The following is a 17,857-nucleotide window of genomic DNA, read 5'->3' on the forward strand; positions in this document are numbered from 1 at the left end:
CGTATTTCATCATTTCCACTTGAAAGGAATAAAGCACACATGAATACTACAAAGCACAGCCTTGGAATGTGCCATATAAAATACTTGTCAAGCCAGACTCTCATTTACTCTGCATTTGTGGTTGCTTTGCATGCTGCAGAGTGATTTATAGGCCAAATGAAATGGTAACTGAGAGGCTGCATTGCCAAGGTAGGGTGTATTACAGGAAGAAACAAAGCAACTTGTAATAGTAATGGGCATGCCCTTTATCAGCTCTTAGGTTTGTTAGACATAAGGACAGTTTGTACATTTAAAGGGAAGGAATAAAAAATAAATGCATCATAAATAAAACCACTGCATTGTACTGAATAAAGGCATGTTTCTTTGTAGAGAGCAGGGACGAGAGTTTGCTTTCTTACATATAGGAGTCACAATGAAAACTGAAAAATGCAGGAGCTATATATATATATATATATATATATATATATACACATGCAGATTTTAAAAAGATTATGGAAGACAAACCCTAGCAGGTTTCCTTTTAATTCAAAGTTCTTCTGTTGTTGCACTGGAAAAGAGAAGTACAGATCATTATTACTCTTACATATGTTTTCATACTCATAAAAACACTGCAGGAGTTACGAGGGCACAGGAGGTGGCTTAGGATAGATGGAAGAGAAGGATTTATTTTGCATAACAACAGTCAGATATCTTTTTAAATCTTGTCATAATTTCTACTAAGTTTCATTTACAATTTTATAGTTACCTCTATTGTTATTATTAACCCAGAAATTGTAACATAATACGCAGAATTGTCCAAGTAGGAAAGGAAAAAGGAAACATCCTCTAAAAGACACCAGGTTCTTAATCAATAAAGAAAGAACTACAAATTAAAAAGCCTCGGTGCCATGTTAACTGTGACAATGACAGACTAACAATGACAGAGGAAGCCCCTACCACTGAAAGCATGTAAACTTTTAGTCTACAAGGTCTGTCTATTTTACCTATCACACTCTGGGTAGAATTCAAGATTCTAAAAGATGAAGCCTCATATGATAAGACAGAGATCATCAATTTCTTTGTGCTGTAGTTCCATCAGTGCATTCAGTATAGATACCTAAACCCTAGATTCTATCTGTTATAAAAGATACAGGTGAAAAAATAGGATATTTTCTGATGCTTGCAGGTTTCTGAAACTGGATTTTCCATTCTCTCTCTCAAAACTATTCAGAAACCAAATATCTAATAAACGTCTGCTTGAGGTTGTTTCACAGAGGAATGAAGTGTGACAGAATGAAATGTATCATACATATATCTAACTGCTCAAGATGCATTAAAATGCTTGAATGAAAATTTTTATTACTAAATTGTACTAACACTTTTGTGTGCCTAAAATCTTGGAACTTTGTGGTTTCAAATCTAGAGAAACACTAATAAGAGATAACATGCTTACAAAACATGGAGAAATTCTTACTGGACAGATTTCCATAGGGCAGAGCACAACACACACTTATTGCTGATTTCTTCCATAGAAGCCACATAAACTTGCTGGGGTTGTCTCAATTTCAGGCATAGTTAGATGGATGAACTTGTTACTGTCCCAAGCCATCTCCCCCTCTTCTGTCAGCTGTTTTCCCCTGAAGCAGGTATGGGTGAAGTACACACAAAGGAGTTCCTGAACTGCCAGTTCATACTAACATCATACAGAACATCTGCACTCACACAGAGGTTATCAATTCTTGCTACAAAGCCAAAAATCTTCTGATAAGAAGTTGAACACATCCTTCAGGGTAACAACTGGTTTAGCTGTTTGCCTTTAATTCATTACATGCAAATCAACATATTCAGTGAGTCACAGCAAAGACATTTCTTACAAACAAGCTGGCAGAAAAATACACAGCTTTGTCAATTATAAAACTCGTCTTTTATTACAGCTCGAACACAGTGAATTGCATTCCAGGAAGCATGAACCAGGAAAGCAAATGACATCTACATGACAGACCAACATAGAAAAGCCATTAACAGAGCTTGATTAATGTGGTCGTCACTGCTGACCCACCTCCTTAAAATGTTTTCCTGACTAAGTAGTCCTCAGATTGATGCGAGCAGGTAGGACTAGAGTTTCCAGGTAGGTAATAGGAAGGTGACAGAAACTGTATTTTAAAGGAAGAAGCTGCTCTGCAGGCAGCAGGACTGACCGACCTGCAAGACAACAAGGCTTCAGAAGCATGGAAATAGAGGCTACACAGCCTGAAAACACTTCTAAAAGAAGTGAAGTTGGATGGGATGCAATGGCTAAATACTGCAACTTCCAACAGTTTTAGACCTTCTGTGGTTACAACAATTATAATGTAAGAATTTGTTCCTTACTTTTATGTTGCATTTTCCTTGAACGGAAGGCTTAGGAACCCTTAGCTCACTCCACCAGCAAGAAGGCAACTCACAAATTCCTAACATGTATTTAAGTCTACTGTCTGAACATGGGAGTATGCTCAAGAGACCAGAGCTATGAACAAATGACTAGTCTAAACTACTGCAAACAAACAAGAGATGAGATGAGTATTAGTATATGTTGTACTGAACTGAAGATTACATAGATCCATTGATGATCAGTCTATGAGACACTGTTTAAACCTCATTGTTTTGAATTAGTAAAATCTACAAAAATTAACAAATACCTTACAGAAAAAAGGCTGTGAATGAGAGGTGTGACAGACTGCAATCTAACACAACACACGGAAATGCTCTGATTCGCAAAATTTGTCATATGCATTACTATCTTACTTCATAGAGAGTCTATGATATCACTTAACATAGCTGCACAAGTGTATTACCTTTTAAAGCTCTGTATAACAATATCAGAATATATGCTACAGCATTGTGACACTTCTTAAATACTCCAAGGAATAAATAAGCATCTTTCCATCCCTTTTGTCATTAATCATCATCTAACATTTAAATACATTCAATAAAAATGTAATCAGTCCTATTGATTTACAGCCAAGATTTTCATATCAAAGCATCCTAGTAGTTACACATACACCAACACATATAAAATATACTACTAAAAATCACAGACAGTGATACTTAGCATAAGGCACCTTGATAACTGCAGTATTCCACAGTAGGTTGGTACTAACAAGGAAGGCAGAAAGCAGGTGGTGCAGAGCATACAAGGCTAAAAAGAGACTTTTATGATAGAAATAAGTTTTAATTCTTTACGGAGACAAAACAGATAAAGGAAAAGAAAAAGAGAGTATCTCCCATATTAAGTCATTCCCATCAGCTGGCACTGAGGACATGTGAATAGCTCCTGAATAAATTCAGACCATGTATCTGTATTTTGCATACTGGATTATTTTTCATTAAATATTACATATACGAAAACCTGAGATGAATTCCTAGCCCTCTGAAGACAACAGTAGACACCTACAAAATGCTACTGAAGTGTCATCACTGAATTCCTCATTACAAAAACGTATATTTCATAAATAAATTGGAAAAAAAATGTGAATACTGTAGTTATTTTAAATTGGATTTTCTTGTAATGGTACTGGAAAAATTTTTAATCTTTCTATGACAGGAAACATGTAAGAATTTAATAGAATTAGTTAGAAGATGGGCAGTGTCTGGTTATACAAACATAACCATGCTTTAAGAATATCAAGATATTTCTTGTTTGCATGTCTGAAGATTTCTGAATCATCCACTTTAATTCCTTCTCTACTGCCAACATAAAATGAAAAAAGTAGAAATACCCATTAGCAAACTTCTTTTGGCAAAAACATTTGTTCCAAGCTTTGTTTTCTACAAAGTTAGAAATTATCTAACTTTCTTGGACTTCCTATTCAAAATTGGAGTAAAGAATTCCCTTTCTAGTATCATAACCATCTGTCACATCTGTTAGGTATAAGAGCACCAGCCAACAAGTCTCAAAAAAACTGCCAAAAAAGACATCTTTGACATAACCACCAATTGATTGAAGCAATTACAAGGATGATGCAGTAAAATATTCTTTCCCTGCCTGAGGAGACACAAGAGTTGTGATCCCTGTATAACTACTATATATAAATTCACTGTGTTTTCTAAAATTTGTATTAACCACATTGGAAACTATCCTTTGCTTTTGGCTAGACTTTGGTTTACTTCAAGTCCTGCAAAACCTGCAAGTGAAGTAAATTAGTATCACTTATCATCTGTAATCTCTTCTCTGCCAGAAGTTTAGAGACAACAGAGTACATCTTTCCTCCTTCTGCTTGAGGCTGGAAGCTTTACGCATACAATTAAAGAGAAGCAGGCTAGTGGTACCACTCCAATCATATTCAGCATCCTTTGTTGGTATAAAATTTAATCCTAAAAGTCAAGAACATGAATAATTTTTAAAATACAAAATCAAAATACATGAATCACATAAGCTCACCATCACAACTGAAAAAATGGCATTGGAAATACAATATAAATTAACTTGAGTAACTTTAAATCTTCCTTATTTATGTGTTTAATTGTTCTACAATGTTATGTAGTTTCTGAAGTACATTAACAGGAATGGCTTCCTATACACTTTACAATCAGTAGTTTACCTCAGAAGGCTGAAAGACAAATGATAGCTGTGGGACACTAGCCTGTGCCTCACCCAATCCTTGACGAACATCTCATCAGGCCTGAGTTTTTTACTACAACTCTCTCTGTAGTTGTTTGCCTGTCCATTTTTCCCCTCAAACAGCTCTGTGACAAATGCTTCTGTCAGCTCTTGCTTTTCTTGTTTAACCCTGAGAAAGCACTGTTGCATGCACAACCAGCAATTTCTCTTTTCCTGTATTTTTAATTTGCTAATTTAGAAGTAGCAGGTTGGCTCTGTGAGTGGTTTGGTTTGTCCAGCTGCCTCTCCTACAATCTTGTAATAATAGTTCTGTGTTTGTTGAGGTTGTCTTTACTATTAATGAAGTCTTTTTCCGATCAGTCTTGCTCATTTAGCTGATAAAACGTGCAGCCCATGTAGCACTTCTTATTACAGCCATTATATCTGGTCCTAACTCTCTCTGTAACGTGCTTAGCTGCTTATTCTTAGAAGAAACTAAACCATTAATAATAAATACACATCTGCCTAGCTTCACTCACCCCAAACAACATACTTCTCTTTGAAGTGTTCTTTGTGTATTAGGTTATACTGTGGAACTATTTCAGTTAAGCACTAAAATCATTACAATGTTTTTAGGTTTGGAAGTGTCACTCCTGCAACTTAATACACTTCGTATTAACTTTACAAAACGTTATCCTTCTATTGAAATACTTAAACTATATGTAAGATATGATCTATTGTGGTGACTGTTTACCTGAGCACTTTTTTTAAAGACAGAATTGTCCTTTCGGTTCATATTCCAATTTTCTAGTAATAACCTGTTTGAAAGAAAAAATAAAAAACAAATAATTACAGCAGCTTTTCATGAAGATACACAGTAGCTTTGTATGTCTGCTTAGCCATGTCCATGTGTGACAGAAAATCTTTTTATTGTAGAGGCATAATGCATTTGAAAGCTCTTTAGAAATACTTTTGCTTGCTATTACTAACAAAGTGGTGCTTTCTGATTCTGAACTGGCAGTTAAGAAGCATTAATCATGAAGGAACGTAAGGATCAATAAAATTTAATTGTCCTTCCCTTTTTGTTTCTAGGCAGGTATCAAACCTAGCTCTAAATGACACTAGAAACAGCAGGGAATGGTGTGTCACCTGAGCCAATTCAGTCTACTGAGATACAGTTGGCATGCAGTGCTAACACAGTTATATTGCTCCAAGGAACTGACTTAGCTCATTTGGAGTCCACAGGGATACCTCTGCCTAACATCCCATTGTACTGTTATCTGTTACATTACTGTTAACAGAAAAAGGTAAAAGAAACTCCATGCTAAGGGAAGATAAGGAAGAGAAAACAAAGAAAAAACCTGAAGAGTGCTTGGCAGGACATACAGAGAGATAAGATAATTGAAAATTAGAGTAAAGAAGACACAGGACAAATTCTGGCATGTTCAAGACTTAAAGGGGAAAGGAAAAAGTTTGAGTCATATTATTTAGGAAAGCAGAAAAAAGACAGATTAGGAGGTGAGATCTTTGAGAGAACAACTTTGCAAATCCTTTGGTAATTCAGGACATGTAAGAGTGAAGAAGGTGGTTTAGGTAATCCTGCCAGGAAAAGGTTAGTGGAAACTTCGCAGGTCTTTAGAAGCAAAGAGAAAAGGAAATGGATGGTAACTTGAAAAGTAGATGGGTTGAGATGGGATTATTTCAGAACAGAAGATGTTACATAATTTCATGCGACAACACAATTCTAGCAGACAGAGAATGGATGATGATGCAGTTAGAAAAGTTAGGGTAAGGTAGGATAGAAGGAGTCCATGCAGATTTCAGAAAATAAAAAATAATTTGTATTTCAGAATAAGAGGTCAGACTAAAGGAAGAGGTACTAAAAAGGATATTTTATTTTTTCATAATATATACAAAGAGAAATACAAAGATTTGGTAGGTGATAGAACTCAGCAAGGAGATGAACAACTTCATGTCATTTCCCTTTGACATAGGAGATGGAGGAACCACAACTGAGAAAAAAACAATAGCCTGTAAGTTTAACAAACTGTTACACCACTGCTCAGATCCTTTACTATGATGGTTGCTAATACTATAAGATTGCAAAACTAAATCTCTCTAAAGCAGACAATTCATTTGTATGTCCTTTCCGAAGCCTCAAAAAAAACTCTAAAACTGACAGTACAGGAAACAGCATTTCTTTTGCAAATAGCTGATACTGACAGTCAGATATTCTTGCCTCTACTTTGTGAATTAAAAATGTAATTATTGAGAGATTCTTGATACTCACCTCAAAGATTTTGCCTGCTTTAAAAAACTTCTAGCTTTTGCTACTTCTTCAGTAAGTTTCTTTAAATCATCTCCTTCAAAGTAAGGGAAAACTGGATCCTAAAAATAGAATTAAAATATTCTGCTTTATCATGCAACTACTTATTATTTTCAATGTCTACCAATTTAATTAATTGAGCTAAAGCTCTACACCTCCTTGTCCCTGTCTACTTGCAGAGTCCTTCGAATTACAAGTGGGAGGGGCAGAGCAACTCTGGATTCTCACTAATACTCTTTCCTACCGTGGCAATCACTAAGGCCTCTTAAGGTGTAGCATTAATGTGCTATGTAAGGATTTTACAGTGACAAATGAAACAGAAGATAGCGAGGATAAAAAGGCACAGTAAAAGCTAAAGCTAGCTTAAAAACAGCGTCCAGAGATAGGATGATTTTGCTTCTTTTTCAAAAACTAAATTGCATTATATACTTCTTTCAAAGGTTAGGCCACCTGGCCAAGGCAGCTTATAGACATACAAAACCAGATATTAGGATTTCTCCTTTTGGTTGCAATATAACATATCTTAAGCTGAGTCCTGTATTACTACTTCTAGTGATTTTTCTTTTTTAAAATGCAGTTTTACTACAGATGAAGATTAAGTTGGAGAGAAACAAAACCAAGCCTAACAAAACCAAACCACTTAACATACATCTTCATCATCAAACCCCTCCATCAACATTCGGTGTGCTGCTAGTTGGCCATCCGCATCTCCAAAACTGCAGTGGTAGCGCCCTCCTGTTTGGGACGCAAGCTTCTTCAGAAATTCATTAGCTTCTCTGTTAACAACAAAGCAGTAAGTGACTCATGAAAATTATTTCTCTGAAAGCAGCAACAATTAAAAAAAAAAACAAACAATTTCTAAGCATTCCTCAAAAAGTATGATAACTAAACAAGCAGTTTGGAGGACATGATTATATATTTTGGTATAATTTCTAATCTTCAAGAGCTAATGAAGAATATACTCTACCTAGTTATCATAACCTCCAAAGACAGGTTATTTTTGAACATGAGGTTTAGTGTAATAACAGAATCAAAAAAAAAAAAAAGAAAACAGGTTGGCAAGGAAAAGGCAGCAATATTTCACACAGGGTAAGAAAGCCAAAAGCTGGGAGACTCCATAAGGGGAAGTAACATTTTTGCATGCCCCATAACTTGTTCTCTTGTCTAAGCCCCTATTGCTTGCCATTGTCCAACATGTCCAATGGCTAATACAGTTGCTATTGTATTCTTATTACAAGTATGCTAAATAACACACTTTTACTGCTGTGTCATTTTAGAGTCCTTTCTAGAGTCCTGAAGCACTAGCATTATAATAGTCTCAATTTAAGACCACAACGGCTGAGTTCTTTAAGACCTGCAACAACTGCTGCATTTTGAGGTGGTGGAATGTACCTTGTAGAAGTGGTCTGTTTGGCTGTCTGCTCCCTGCATCATACAGCCACCATGAAGGTGAATGTAGAAGAGCACACACTTCGTGGTATTGTTGCATGGTCTCCAATTCTGGACCATGCAAAGATCCCTCCAGAAGAGTAACCACCGATGTATTTTCAACCCAGACTCCATCATGGCTGGCACTAACACTTTCCCAGTGCTCCTTATTCCAGTTCAGCCTAGTCTATTATTTTTCTGCTGCAGACTAGGGATGCATATCACAACTCCATGTGTGTGAAGGCGGTTCTCTCAAGGACAAGCTGTGGGAGATACAGGCCATGTGGCAATTACCTGTGTCAGAACAGCTTGCCCAGTTCCCACCTGAATGAATGCCTAGCTCAAACCTGTTGTTCAGTGAACTGAGCATATGGCATGCCCTGAGAATGCAGCCCTCTGACAATAAATAAACTAATAATTTTCATGATAGTTTTGATCTTGTATCACATGATTGTTTTGATCAAGTATCACATACCTGTCCGCACAGCTAAATGAAATGGTGTGGATTTTAATATCTTGTTTCTTTCTCAAACTTTCAATTTCTTTCAAAATCAGACTGCAACTGGTATCTGGTTTTCCATCAGTCAATACATACAGTGCCTCTATGTCTTGGAAACTGAGAGCTTTCTGAAAAGCAGAAAACAAGCTAAAATAATTAGAACATTTATATGAAAAGTAATTCTTTAAAATGAAAACACTATTCCAATGATTTAAGACAGCTGCATATTTACCACTTCATTATGAAAGTTAGTATTGTCTTTTTCTTTTCACCAAATATGAGAGATCAAGGATATAACTTTGTAAAAATAAACAAGTAGATAATTTGTAGCATAAGGCACTTTAATCACAAAAGCAGGGCACCACCAAAAACTGACTCCTTTAAATAAGCTAAATAGCTTCAAGTAAATAGATTCAGTTAACTGTTGTGGGAGTAAAAGATGCTTAATGTCTGAAAATCAGGCTCACTCTAACCCGGCCATTTTATATTATGAAAACTTGCTGTGATAATTAGCTCAGTGGACATTTCTGCAATATAAACATGTCTTCTAATTCTACCGCACTTGATTTGCCAAGAATTCCAGAAAATTTATATGAAGATTCTGTAAAGGTATCTAGAACAAGAATCACTCATTTAGGGCACAATTTCTCTACTGATTTAAATTTAAAATCTCATGAAATTGCAAGTTCTTTCAGCCTCTGTTTTAAATTGTTATTACTAGTTAATTTCTACACCAAGAATTTTTATGGAAGAAAAGTTCCTTCACCTGTTACTGAAGTCCAAGAATCACACTCAATGCTCATTTGATTCTAACCACCATTGCTTCTTTAAAATTCATGTTTGGTTCATACCAAATATATCATAACCACAATTGTACATAACCATCATTTTGAGGAATTAGCTATTTTTTCTCTCCATGGCTCCTTAAATGCAAAGATTGATGAAACTATTGACATTTCACATTTTTCCTAAACTCAGTATGAACAATGAATGTCGTATTTTTGAGTCTTGTGGGCAGGAACAGTGGCTTAATTCCAGATCCATTTGGTGTTTTGAATACAAGAAGTGTTGTATAGTATGTTTTACCTAAATGTTTTATAGTACATTATCAATCATATGATCAGCACAAGACACTCTTTCTTCTCCAGACTATAGTATATAATTTACTAACCTGTAAAGCCATAAGGATACATGTATTACCATGAGCGTGGAATTTGGACACCCACTGTACAGCATCATGACATGTTTTATCAGTTGCCTCTACAAGATATTCCCTCCAGCTCTCTGTATTTTCTGAAAATCTCAGCAGGTTAAACCTGAGGAGAAAAATGGCCAAAATATTTAAACCTAATCAATACCAATCAATATCAATCTCATTGGATAAGCTAGTTTTGAAACAGAAACAAAACTAAAAAACAAACAACCAAAAACAATCAAGAACCTATTATTGGAATAAGAAAGTGTCAGAAAGTTTAACTCATTCTGCATCAACAGAAAGTCAATTGGAATGCTAAACCCAAACGTTAAACAGCATCAGCCTATGGCAAACATGGCACAAATCTTAGAGCTGAGAATTCCAAGCTGCTTAAAATGAAAAACAAAAAAAAAAATCATTTATGCCATGTGCATACTATGCACTAACATACTGTGTTTCAGTACTGTATTTTTAGTAATTACTAAATAATCTTATTACATAAGAATAAGTAGTGCAGGTTTCAGCCTGTATCAGTAGTCTATCATACCTGACTTCATTTTTTCTCAGCTGTTCCCAGATAAGGGATGCAAGTTCTTTTGTGATATGTGGCAAATATGGGTCCATGGAACCAGACGTATCAATTAAAACACAGACGTTTGCTTCTAAAATGGTACCAAACAATCTTCGGCTTCCTGCACCAGATCATTCAAATGTCGTGTCATTACATAAGCTTATTTTGTTGAACATTAAGATTTTATTGAGCATACAGTAAAACCTTCAGTCTTTAGGAGTTATTCTGGACACACCTCTACATAATAAATTCTAACCTGTGTGGAAACTAAGCAGTTCAAGGGTTAGTGATAGAAAAGTTTTCTGCTATTACAAATCTAGTACTATCAACCATTAATTACTAGCCAATTGTTACAACTTGCATTAAAAATGCGTAGCTCCTACTTTGCAACACAGAAAAAAATGAACTATTTCCTAACAAACATACTTATGAGCAACAGAGGGATCAAAATACTTTTCACCAGCAGCGATGCTAAACTTCTAAATATGGCGTGTTCTTAGTAAAAGAACCAAAAAAGCTATTTTTTGTATGTACATGATTGTGTTTCTTCTGTTGATGGAAAGCTTCTAACACTACAGACATCTACCTTGTATTCATGAACACAATGTGTAAAAATTAAAATTTTGCATCATAGCCATAATTATTTCACTGCAAGCTGGATGTATATCTACTGCATAGGTGTTGAATTCTCTTACAGTCTTATTTTATCATCATAAAAATACTTTTTAAAAACAGTTCAACAAAATAATAAGTTAATTATAACAACAAAACAGAACTTAAATTATTTTGATGATAAACTTACTTTTACCTTTACATTTCTTGTGCAATTACAGTGTACAGACCTTTTTTATGATGACTGTCATAAACTGCACTAAAGAACTTGCTAACTTTGGCCTACCCTGTGTTAGATACTTTGTCTTGCCCTGCTCCTAGTGTTGGATACTAAATGCCAAAGACTTCTAGTGCAAAGGAGTCAAGAGGAAATGATTTGCAATTACGACATTAAGTTATTAAACATGTATTAGAAGGTTAAATAATTAGCACCATCATTTAACCTACCACATTTGGGTTTGAGGTTAACAACTCATGTTAAAGGAGGCAGCTGGCATAACTCAAATCTATTGTTTAAAGCTGTGTGTCAAGCTCACACTTCATTAATATTTTGTCCACAAACAAAGGCTCACTGCTAAAATATATATTTTTTAAAGAAACAGAAAACTTAGTTTCCAGTGCATAGTTTGAAACTACAAGCAAACAAATGGAATTTTAGAATTATGCAGTTACAAATCACAGAATAGGCACAATAGCTCTTTGAACCTCATGTTTGAGATCCACATGTATTCAGAATTAACCTCACTGAAATAGTAGACAAGAAGATTTTATAAATGTTTAAATTCTGTTTTACAATAAAGATGCACAGCACTACCTGACAGAAGCCACTGTATTCTTTGTAGATAGCGTTGCAACACCTTCTCCATTTGTTCAGTGTAGATTTCCAGTTCTTTAGATTGAACCTGCAGATGTTTCACAACCCCCTGGAAAATTCAGTTTGTACAAAAGCATCTTACGTCAACAGGTATGAGCTCTGTGGCTATATATGCAGTATCAGCAACAGAAATCAGGGTGATTAGTTGTTTGCCTTTTTTTTTTTTTTTGTCTTTAACTCTATGAAATAGTGTAAGAAAATTTCTGTGGCTCTGTCACTACTAAATAACTGGTTTACCCAAATTAGGAAAGCCTAGTTCTAATCTCAGCCAGTTGCATCGAGCAACAAAATTATATAACATGGCTGGACAGGTGCTTATGTTGCATTCCTTCTGACATTTTTTGTAGATATAATAGACCAATAATACCCTGGACTTAACTTGCTATGTTTCTCTGGTAATTGCACAAACCAAACCAATCAATATCAATTAGTTTCCTAGTTTCCACTCTCATGATATTCCAAAGCCTTACGTACAAAGAAATTTTAAAATTATTATTCATGCTGGATGAGCAGAAGAGTTGCCATACATTCCAAAGATCCCATGTAGTTTGCATTTCAAATATACTAAATATTTCTGTGGTGAACAGAAAGCTAGAGAAAGTCTTCTATTAGCAAGGTGGTTTAGAACAGAAAATAATGGAGGAAAGTGGAAAACACACATTACATTCGCATTCCACAAACACTGATTATCATGTACTATCTTTAGCAAATATAAAACATTTCAGCAATGTAGGTATATGACATCTGCAAAACTTACATTGACTTCTACACTAGGGAAGATAGTGCAGTATTTTGCTGATACTTTCTTGTGCAGAGACTCCACAATTTTCTTTCGGTGAGTACAGCTTGGACCAAACATCAGTCTGGGCAACTCCAGTTTAAGTTTTTTAATACTGTACTTATTCAGCCACTTGTAAGAAAAACAAATGGAGCAATTGTTTTTTTGTAAATATTAAAACTGCTTAAATAACATGTTGTACATAATCACAATTAACACGTTCAAATAATTCATGTTAAGAATTCTAAAATGGCTATTTATTGATAAGGAACAAAATACCTCTTTGCTTGAACAGATTTCCTCTTTTTTTGGCAATGTAACAGAGGGAACACTCTTTCTTGTGCACATTGTCTTTGGATACTTTCGGTATACTGTACCTAGCAAGAAAATGAACAAAGTAGTATTGGGAACCTTAGGTTACCTCTTCATAGCCCTTCATACATGACTTCATAGCTTTTTTGAAGTTACATATTGGTAAAACAAAACAAAACAAACAGCCAAACAAAAAGACACCTACTATTTCACACACAGTTTTTCATTTTACAAAAATGGAAAGTTTCTATAAAAAAGTGACTTCTAAAGAAGCCATTTAGCTTTAAAAATTACCTTAAAAAGTAAAATCTTCTATTCACCTAACTCATGGCATTTTTTCTTAAAACATCTTTGACCAGAAGATCTCAAAGTACTTTACAAAAAATGATTAAAACACTCACTACTATTTGATAAATGAAACTCAATTCCATTCACTATTTAAAGCTCACTGATCATATGTGACTTTGCATCCAAACTGTTTGATAATACAAAGACTGATAATAAAAAGGCTTCACCAATAATATCATGGTAACACATACCCACATTTCTTCCTTTATCAGTATAGAATACTGACACAGAACACTCTGTCTGTTTCCTTGATTTATGTTTTCTTTTATTCTCAGTCTGAGGCCATTTTTTTATTGTTTGTACTACAAATAAAAAAAATACAAATTCTCATTTAATTTAGCAAAGTGTAAAACTGACATGTAACCCAGTTCTTCAGTTCATAACTTCCTATTGCCACAATTATACATACTTAATTTTCTTAGATACTGGTCAAGAAAAATCCATATTATAGAACTAGTCATGCTCATTTCATACAAATGGAACCGTAATCTTTACAACATATAAATTAGCATCAGGAGGAATGTCACATGGTATAACCTGAAAAGATTAGGGGCTCAGAAGAAGTATAGTATGTATTAGAAAAGCCAGTCGTCGTTGCACACAGTAGCTCATATGCAAATATGAATCCAGATTTGTAAACACTGCTGTTTAGCAATGAATCAATAGATATCAAGGCCCAAATTTAGTGCAAAAATTAAAAACAAAACAAACAACAAGAAAAACACCTCTGCAGATGTTAACAAAGATGCAAAGAACAAAGAGTGGGAAAATTATAAAAATAGGGGAGGAAGGAATTGGACTTTAATTAACCAACAGTGACTGGAATAAATTTAAGAACTGTTCTATACACCAGTAGTAGCTGCAAGAGAGAGCACTGAGGATAACCTGATGTTTGTGTTGGAGTTTTCTTTCATTGCTGGATCATAAAGAGAGCAGCATATTAAGAACAATTGGCTACAACAATACTAACAGAAATATTATATATTGAACTAGTAACATAAATCTCTGAATTGTTGAGCCTTTGATAAGAATGGAGTGTGAATTCAAAACCAAGATAAGTGAGGTTTTAATTGTCTTCAAAGTTATGACAAAAGGGGGGCTCTACTTTCTGCCACACACACATTTCCTGCTACAGGATGAACATTCAATCAAAGAACCTGGAAATAGTTATGTATGTGGGCACTGTTCCTTCCTCTTCCAACCTATATGTAATCTAGATACATTACAACTAAAACTCATACAGAATTATTTCAAAAACAACTCCAATGTCTCCTGTCACTCTGACTACAGGTTAAAATTGCTAATGTTTCTAAAAGTTTAAAATAAAATCTCTCAATTCTAATTTAATACTTTCTTCTAAGCAAAACCCAAACAAACTAAAGACAAAAAGCTCCTAATCCATACAGACCTGGTGGAATTTCTGCTTTTGCACTAGTAGGACGCCATGCCAATACTCTTATGGAAGAAGATTTCTCTGCACTGTGGTTTTCTTTAATATACTACATAAGCATAGATAATAAAAAATAAAAAGTATTTCAACCATATCGTAATTACATAAATTATTAAAAACTGGAACTATCCTTCATAATTAATTCTAATTCTTGTTTCATTCTGTCTCTTCTGACTAGTCAGTAGTAATTTACACTCCCAAGTGGTAAGCACTGGCCAGATTTGTCCACTCTCTCAAAACAGATACATACATGTACATGTACGCTGTCAAAATTAATGAGGAAAGCATCAGCAAAGCCCAAGGGTCTCAGAAGTAGTATAACTCAATGGAAATAAGCACAGGGAGCAGGAAACAAATCCCAAATCCTATTTCTTGCTTTTTATTACCTCTCTGTGTGGCCAAAGACACGCTACTCAACTGCAGCTGTCTCATGTATACATGAATGGGATACCACAAAATTCAGTACTTCCTAGAAGGTCTTGCTAAATAAAAGTAACTTGGTAAAACACATTTCTGCTTTGCCTTTGCTTGTATTAAACACTAATTTTTTAAGGTCAGAGGAGGAATTATTTAGATAATTGTAGATACTACAGTATTGTTTAATTACTACAATTCTATTTAATTAGCAGGATTTATTAAGATGTACTTGTCTGTTTATGTAGCACCTTGAATGCAAATTAAAATGTAAATTCAGAGTAGTATCACTGTACTGTTTTCACTTCCTTCAAATTTTCAGCTTAAGCACTTCTTTCACAAAGACCACCATGAGCTGGGTAGAGTCATTAATTAAAACAGACAATCTTAAAAATAAGACTTTGAAGAATTTCAAACCATTCTAGCCAGGCTCAGAGCTGTGGGTTTTGGAGATAGCAGCTTCTGTGGCTTTCTTTTCTCTTTTGTCACAAGCATGCTTGAGCTTGCTTCTGGTACAAATGGGTTAGCAGACTGATTTCCTGAACGTTGCTTTAAGGATTCCACTAAGAATGCACACTGAAATGGAAGTTCACACTGTTCAGTAATTCATATACATGAAATTTAAGTAAATGACATTTCAAGGACAGACACCCTGTATTTATTATTTTTATAGTAAATAATACAAATAGAAAAAGTACTAATCTGGTAATGCTTAACGCCTCTAACTTCTTTGTACTGTGTTTGCTCAAACACACAGGAGGAAAAACCTCTGTGGTCTGAGCAAACATTCTAATAGAAAATGCAATGCTATATGCATCAAAACCAGAACAAATAGGAGGAAGATGAACCTAATACATTCAACTATTAAACTATAATATCAAATATGTCAAGATCCTATTAAGTATCCATTGACTTTTCTTTAAAAACAGAACCAAACAAAACAACAACAGATTTTTGTCTCAGACTTGCATTCAACAAATTGCTATGACCTCTGGACAGATAATCTCACTGTGTATACCTTTCTCATCACACTTTTATAAGAAACAGCTGTCATAATGCCAGTCTGGCTGCACCACCTCAGCAAATTTGTTGGATAACTTTAGAAAAAGTACATTTAATATTGAGAGAGGTTGTCTAGTTCTACACCTTTAGTACACTTTTGTGCCAATAACGCAATAACACTCCCTCTGCTGTGCTTTGTAGGAGTAAATGAACAATTAATTCTACTTGAGAAGAACTCATCATAGGGCTAGCCACAAAGATGAGAATTGCTTCAGTCGTAAACTCCTTGTATTTGCTAGGAAACCACAGACAGTCCAACATCATTCACTGCAGTGCTACTGTATAACTGCTTTCTACTCCATGTTTGCTCTACAGTGACAATTCTCACATTCTAGAGCATTCCTCCCCATCTTACAAGGGTTTTCATTTTGTCCAATCTTCTGCAATGACAGCTACACGAACACTGTGGATTTTTTTTCTGAAGAAAAACAGAATTTAAAAAGATATATAATTCATACCTTTTGGGAGTAGTTGTTTGCTTTTTCAATTTCAGACACAATAACAGTGATATCATCACTTTCAAAAATACCTGATAACCAAATATATGCTAATCAGCATTTTAAAATGTTATATATATAAAGTATACAACAATTTGTAGAACATGTCAAATATCAATGAAAAGAACCAGAAAGCCTTCTTTTCCAGTAGGTCCAGGCAGTTTGGACCTACTACATTAGTAAATACATTTTAATTGTATACCTTAAAATATCTAGCAGAAAATAGTGAATTTTAATAGAAAAAAACAAATTCCTGCATTAATGATGCATTATAATATTCTGCAAGACAGCTAAAAGCCTTAATCAAACTAAGACCTGTTTATATCTCAATACTACTGTAGTATTATCACATCCTAAAAACTAAACAACTTGTTTGGGGGAAAATACATTAACGTATATTATTTGCTTAATGAAAAAGAACTAAGTGCTGGCTTTCTTTTTCACATACCTGCTTCTCCAAACCAATGAAATCTCCCATTGGCTACATGTACTATTTCTTTAAAAGCGATGGCAGTTTCAGTTGGGTTAGCATAGCGGGCTGGAATAATCCCACTGGAGTCAACATCTTCCATTACACTGAACAGACAGACATGAAGCTGCAAATCAAAACCTCTGCAAGCCTCAGCCATATAGGTACTGATTAAGTGCTGCAAAGCAAAAAAAAAAAAAAAAAAAAATCAGTAGCAACCATGTACCTCAGATGAGCTTCCATCTATTCCACTGTTTTCTGAACTGATGAACAAACAGTGCCCAGCATGTGCAATTCAGTGCAGGAATACACCCTGAGTAGCTGAATGCATCCTTAAATCATGTATATACGCAAAAGCTAATGCTGTTATTACTAGTGACAACACCAACTGCACTGCTGCAGCCAAGAATTGAGTTGGGGTAGTTATAAGAATCAAAACCACAAGGTGATGGTCTTCAAGCTAC

At 34.8% G+C, this 17,857-nt stretch overlaps 1 protein-coding gene across 1 annotated transcript in view; it reads right to left on the reverse strand.

Annotated features, from left to right (window-relative positions):
• Nucleotides 1-4,326: 4,326 nt before the first annotated feature.
• Nucleotides 4,327-17,857, reverse strand: part of VWA3A (von Willebrand factor A domain containing 3A) — a 29,711-nt gene continuing 16,180 nt past the window's right edge. The window contains exons 19-33 of the mRNA XM_032197757.1: nucleotides 17,373-17,571; nucleotides 16,886-16,956; nucleotides 15,783-15,941; nucleotides 14,910-15,000; nucleotides 13,693-13,803; nucleotides 13,121-13,218; nucleotides 12,821-12,973; nucleotides 12,004-12,112; nucleotides 10,554-10,698; nucleotides 9,983-10,127; nucleotides 8,788-8,939; nucleotides 7,534-7,660; nucleotides 6,849-6,946; nucleotides 5,313-5,376; nucleotides 4,327-4,332 (exon numbers count right to left, since the gene is read on the reverse strand). Of these exons, the coding sequence (XP_032053648.1) occupies nucleotides 4,327-4,332; nucleotides 5,313-5,376; nucleotides 6,849-6,946; nucleotides 7,534-7,660; nucleotides 8,788-8,939; nucleotides 9,983-10,127; nucleotides 10,554-10,698; nucleotides 12,004-12,112; nucleotides 12,821-12,973; nucleotides 13,121-13,218; nucleotides 13,693-13,803; nucleotides 14,910-15,000; nucleotides 15,783-15,941; nucleotides 16,886-16,956; nucleotides 17,373-17,571 (1,728 nt within the window). The remainder of the gene's footprint in view (nucleotides 4,333-5,312; nucleotides 5,377-6,848; nucleotides 6,947-7,533; nucleotides 7,661-8,787; nucleotides 8,940-9,982; nucleotides 10,128-10,553; nucleotides 10,699-12,003; nucleotides 12,113-12,820; nucleotides 12,974-13,120; nucleotides 13,219-13,692; nucleotides 13,804-14,909; nucleotides 15,001-15,782; nucleotides 15,942-16,885; nucleotides 16,957-17,372; nucleotides 17,572-17,857) is intronic.

Source organism: Aythya fuligula, chromosome 15 (assembly GCF_009819795.1).
Source record: "Aythya fuligula isolate bAytFul2 chromosome 15, bAytFul2.pri, whole genome shotgun sequence".
Classification (NCBI taxonomy): domain Eukaryota; kingdom Metazoa; phylum Chordata; class Aves; order Anseriformes; family Anatidae; genus Aythya; species Aythya fuligula.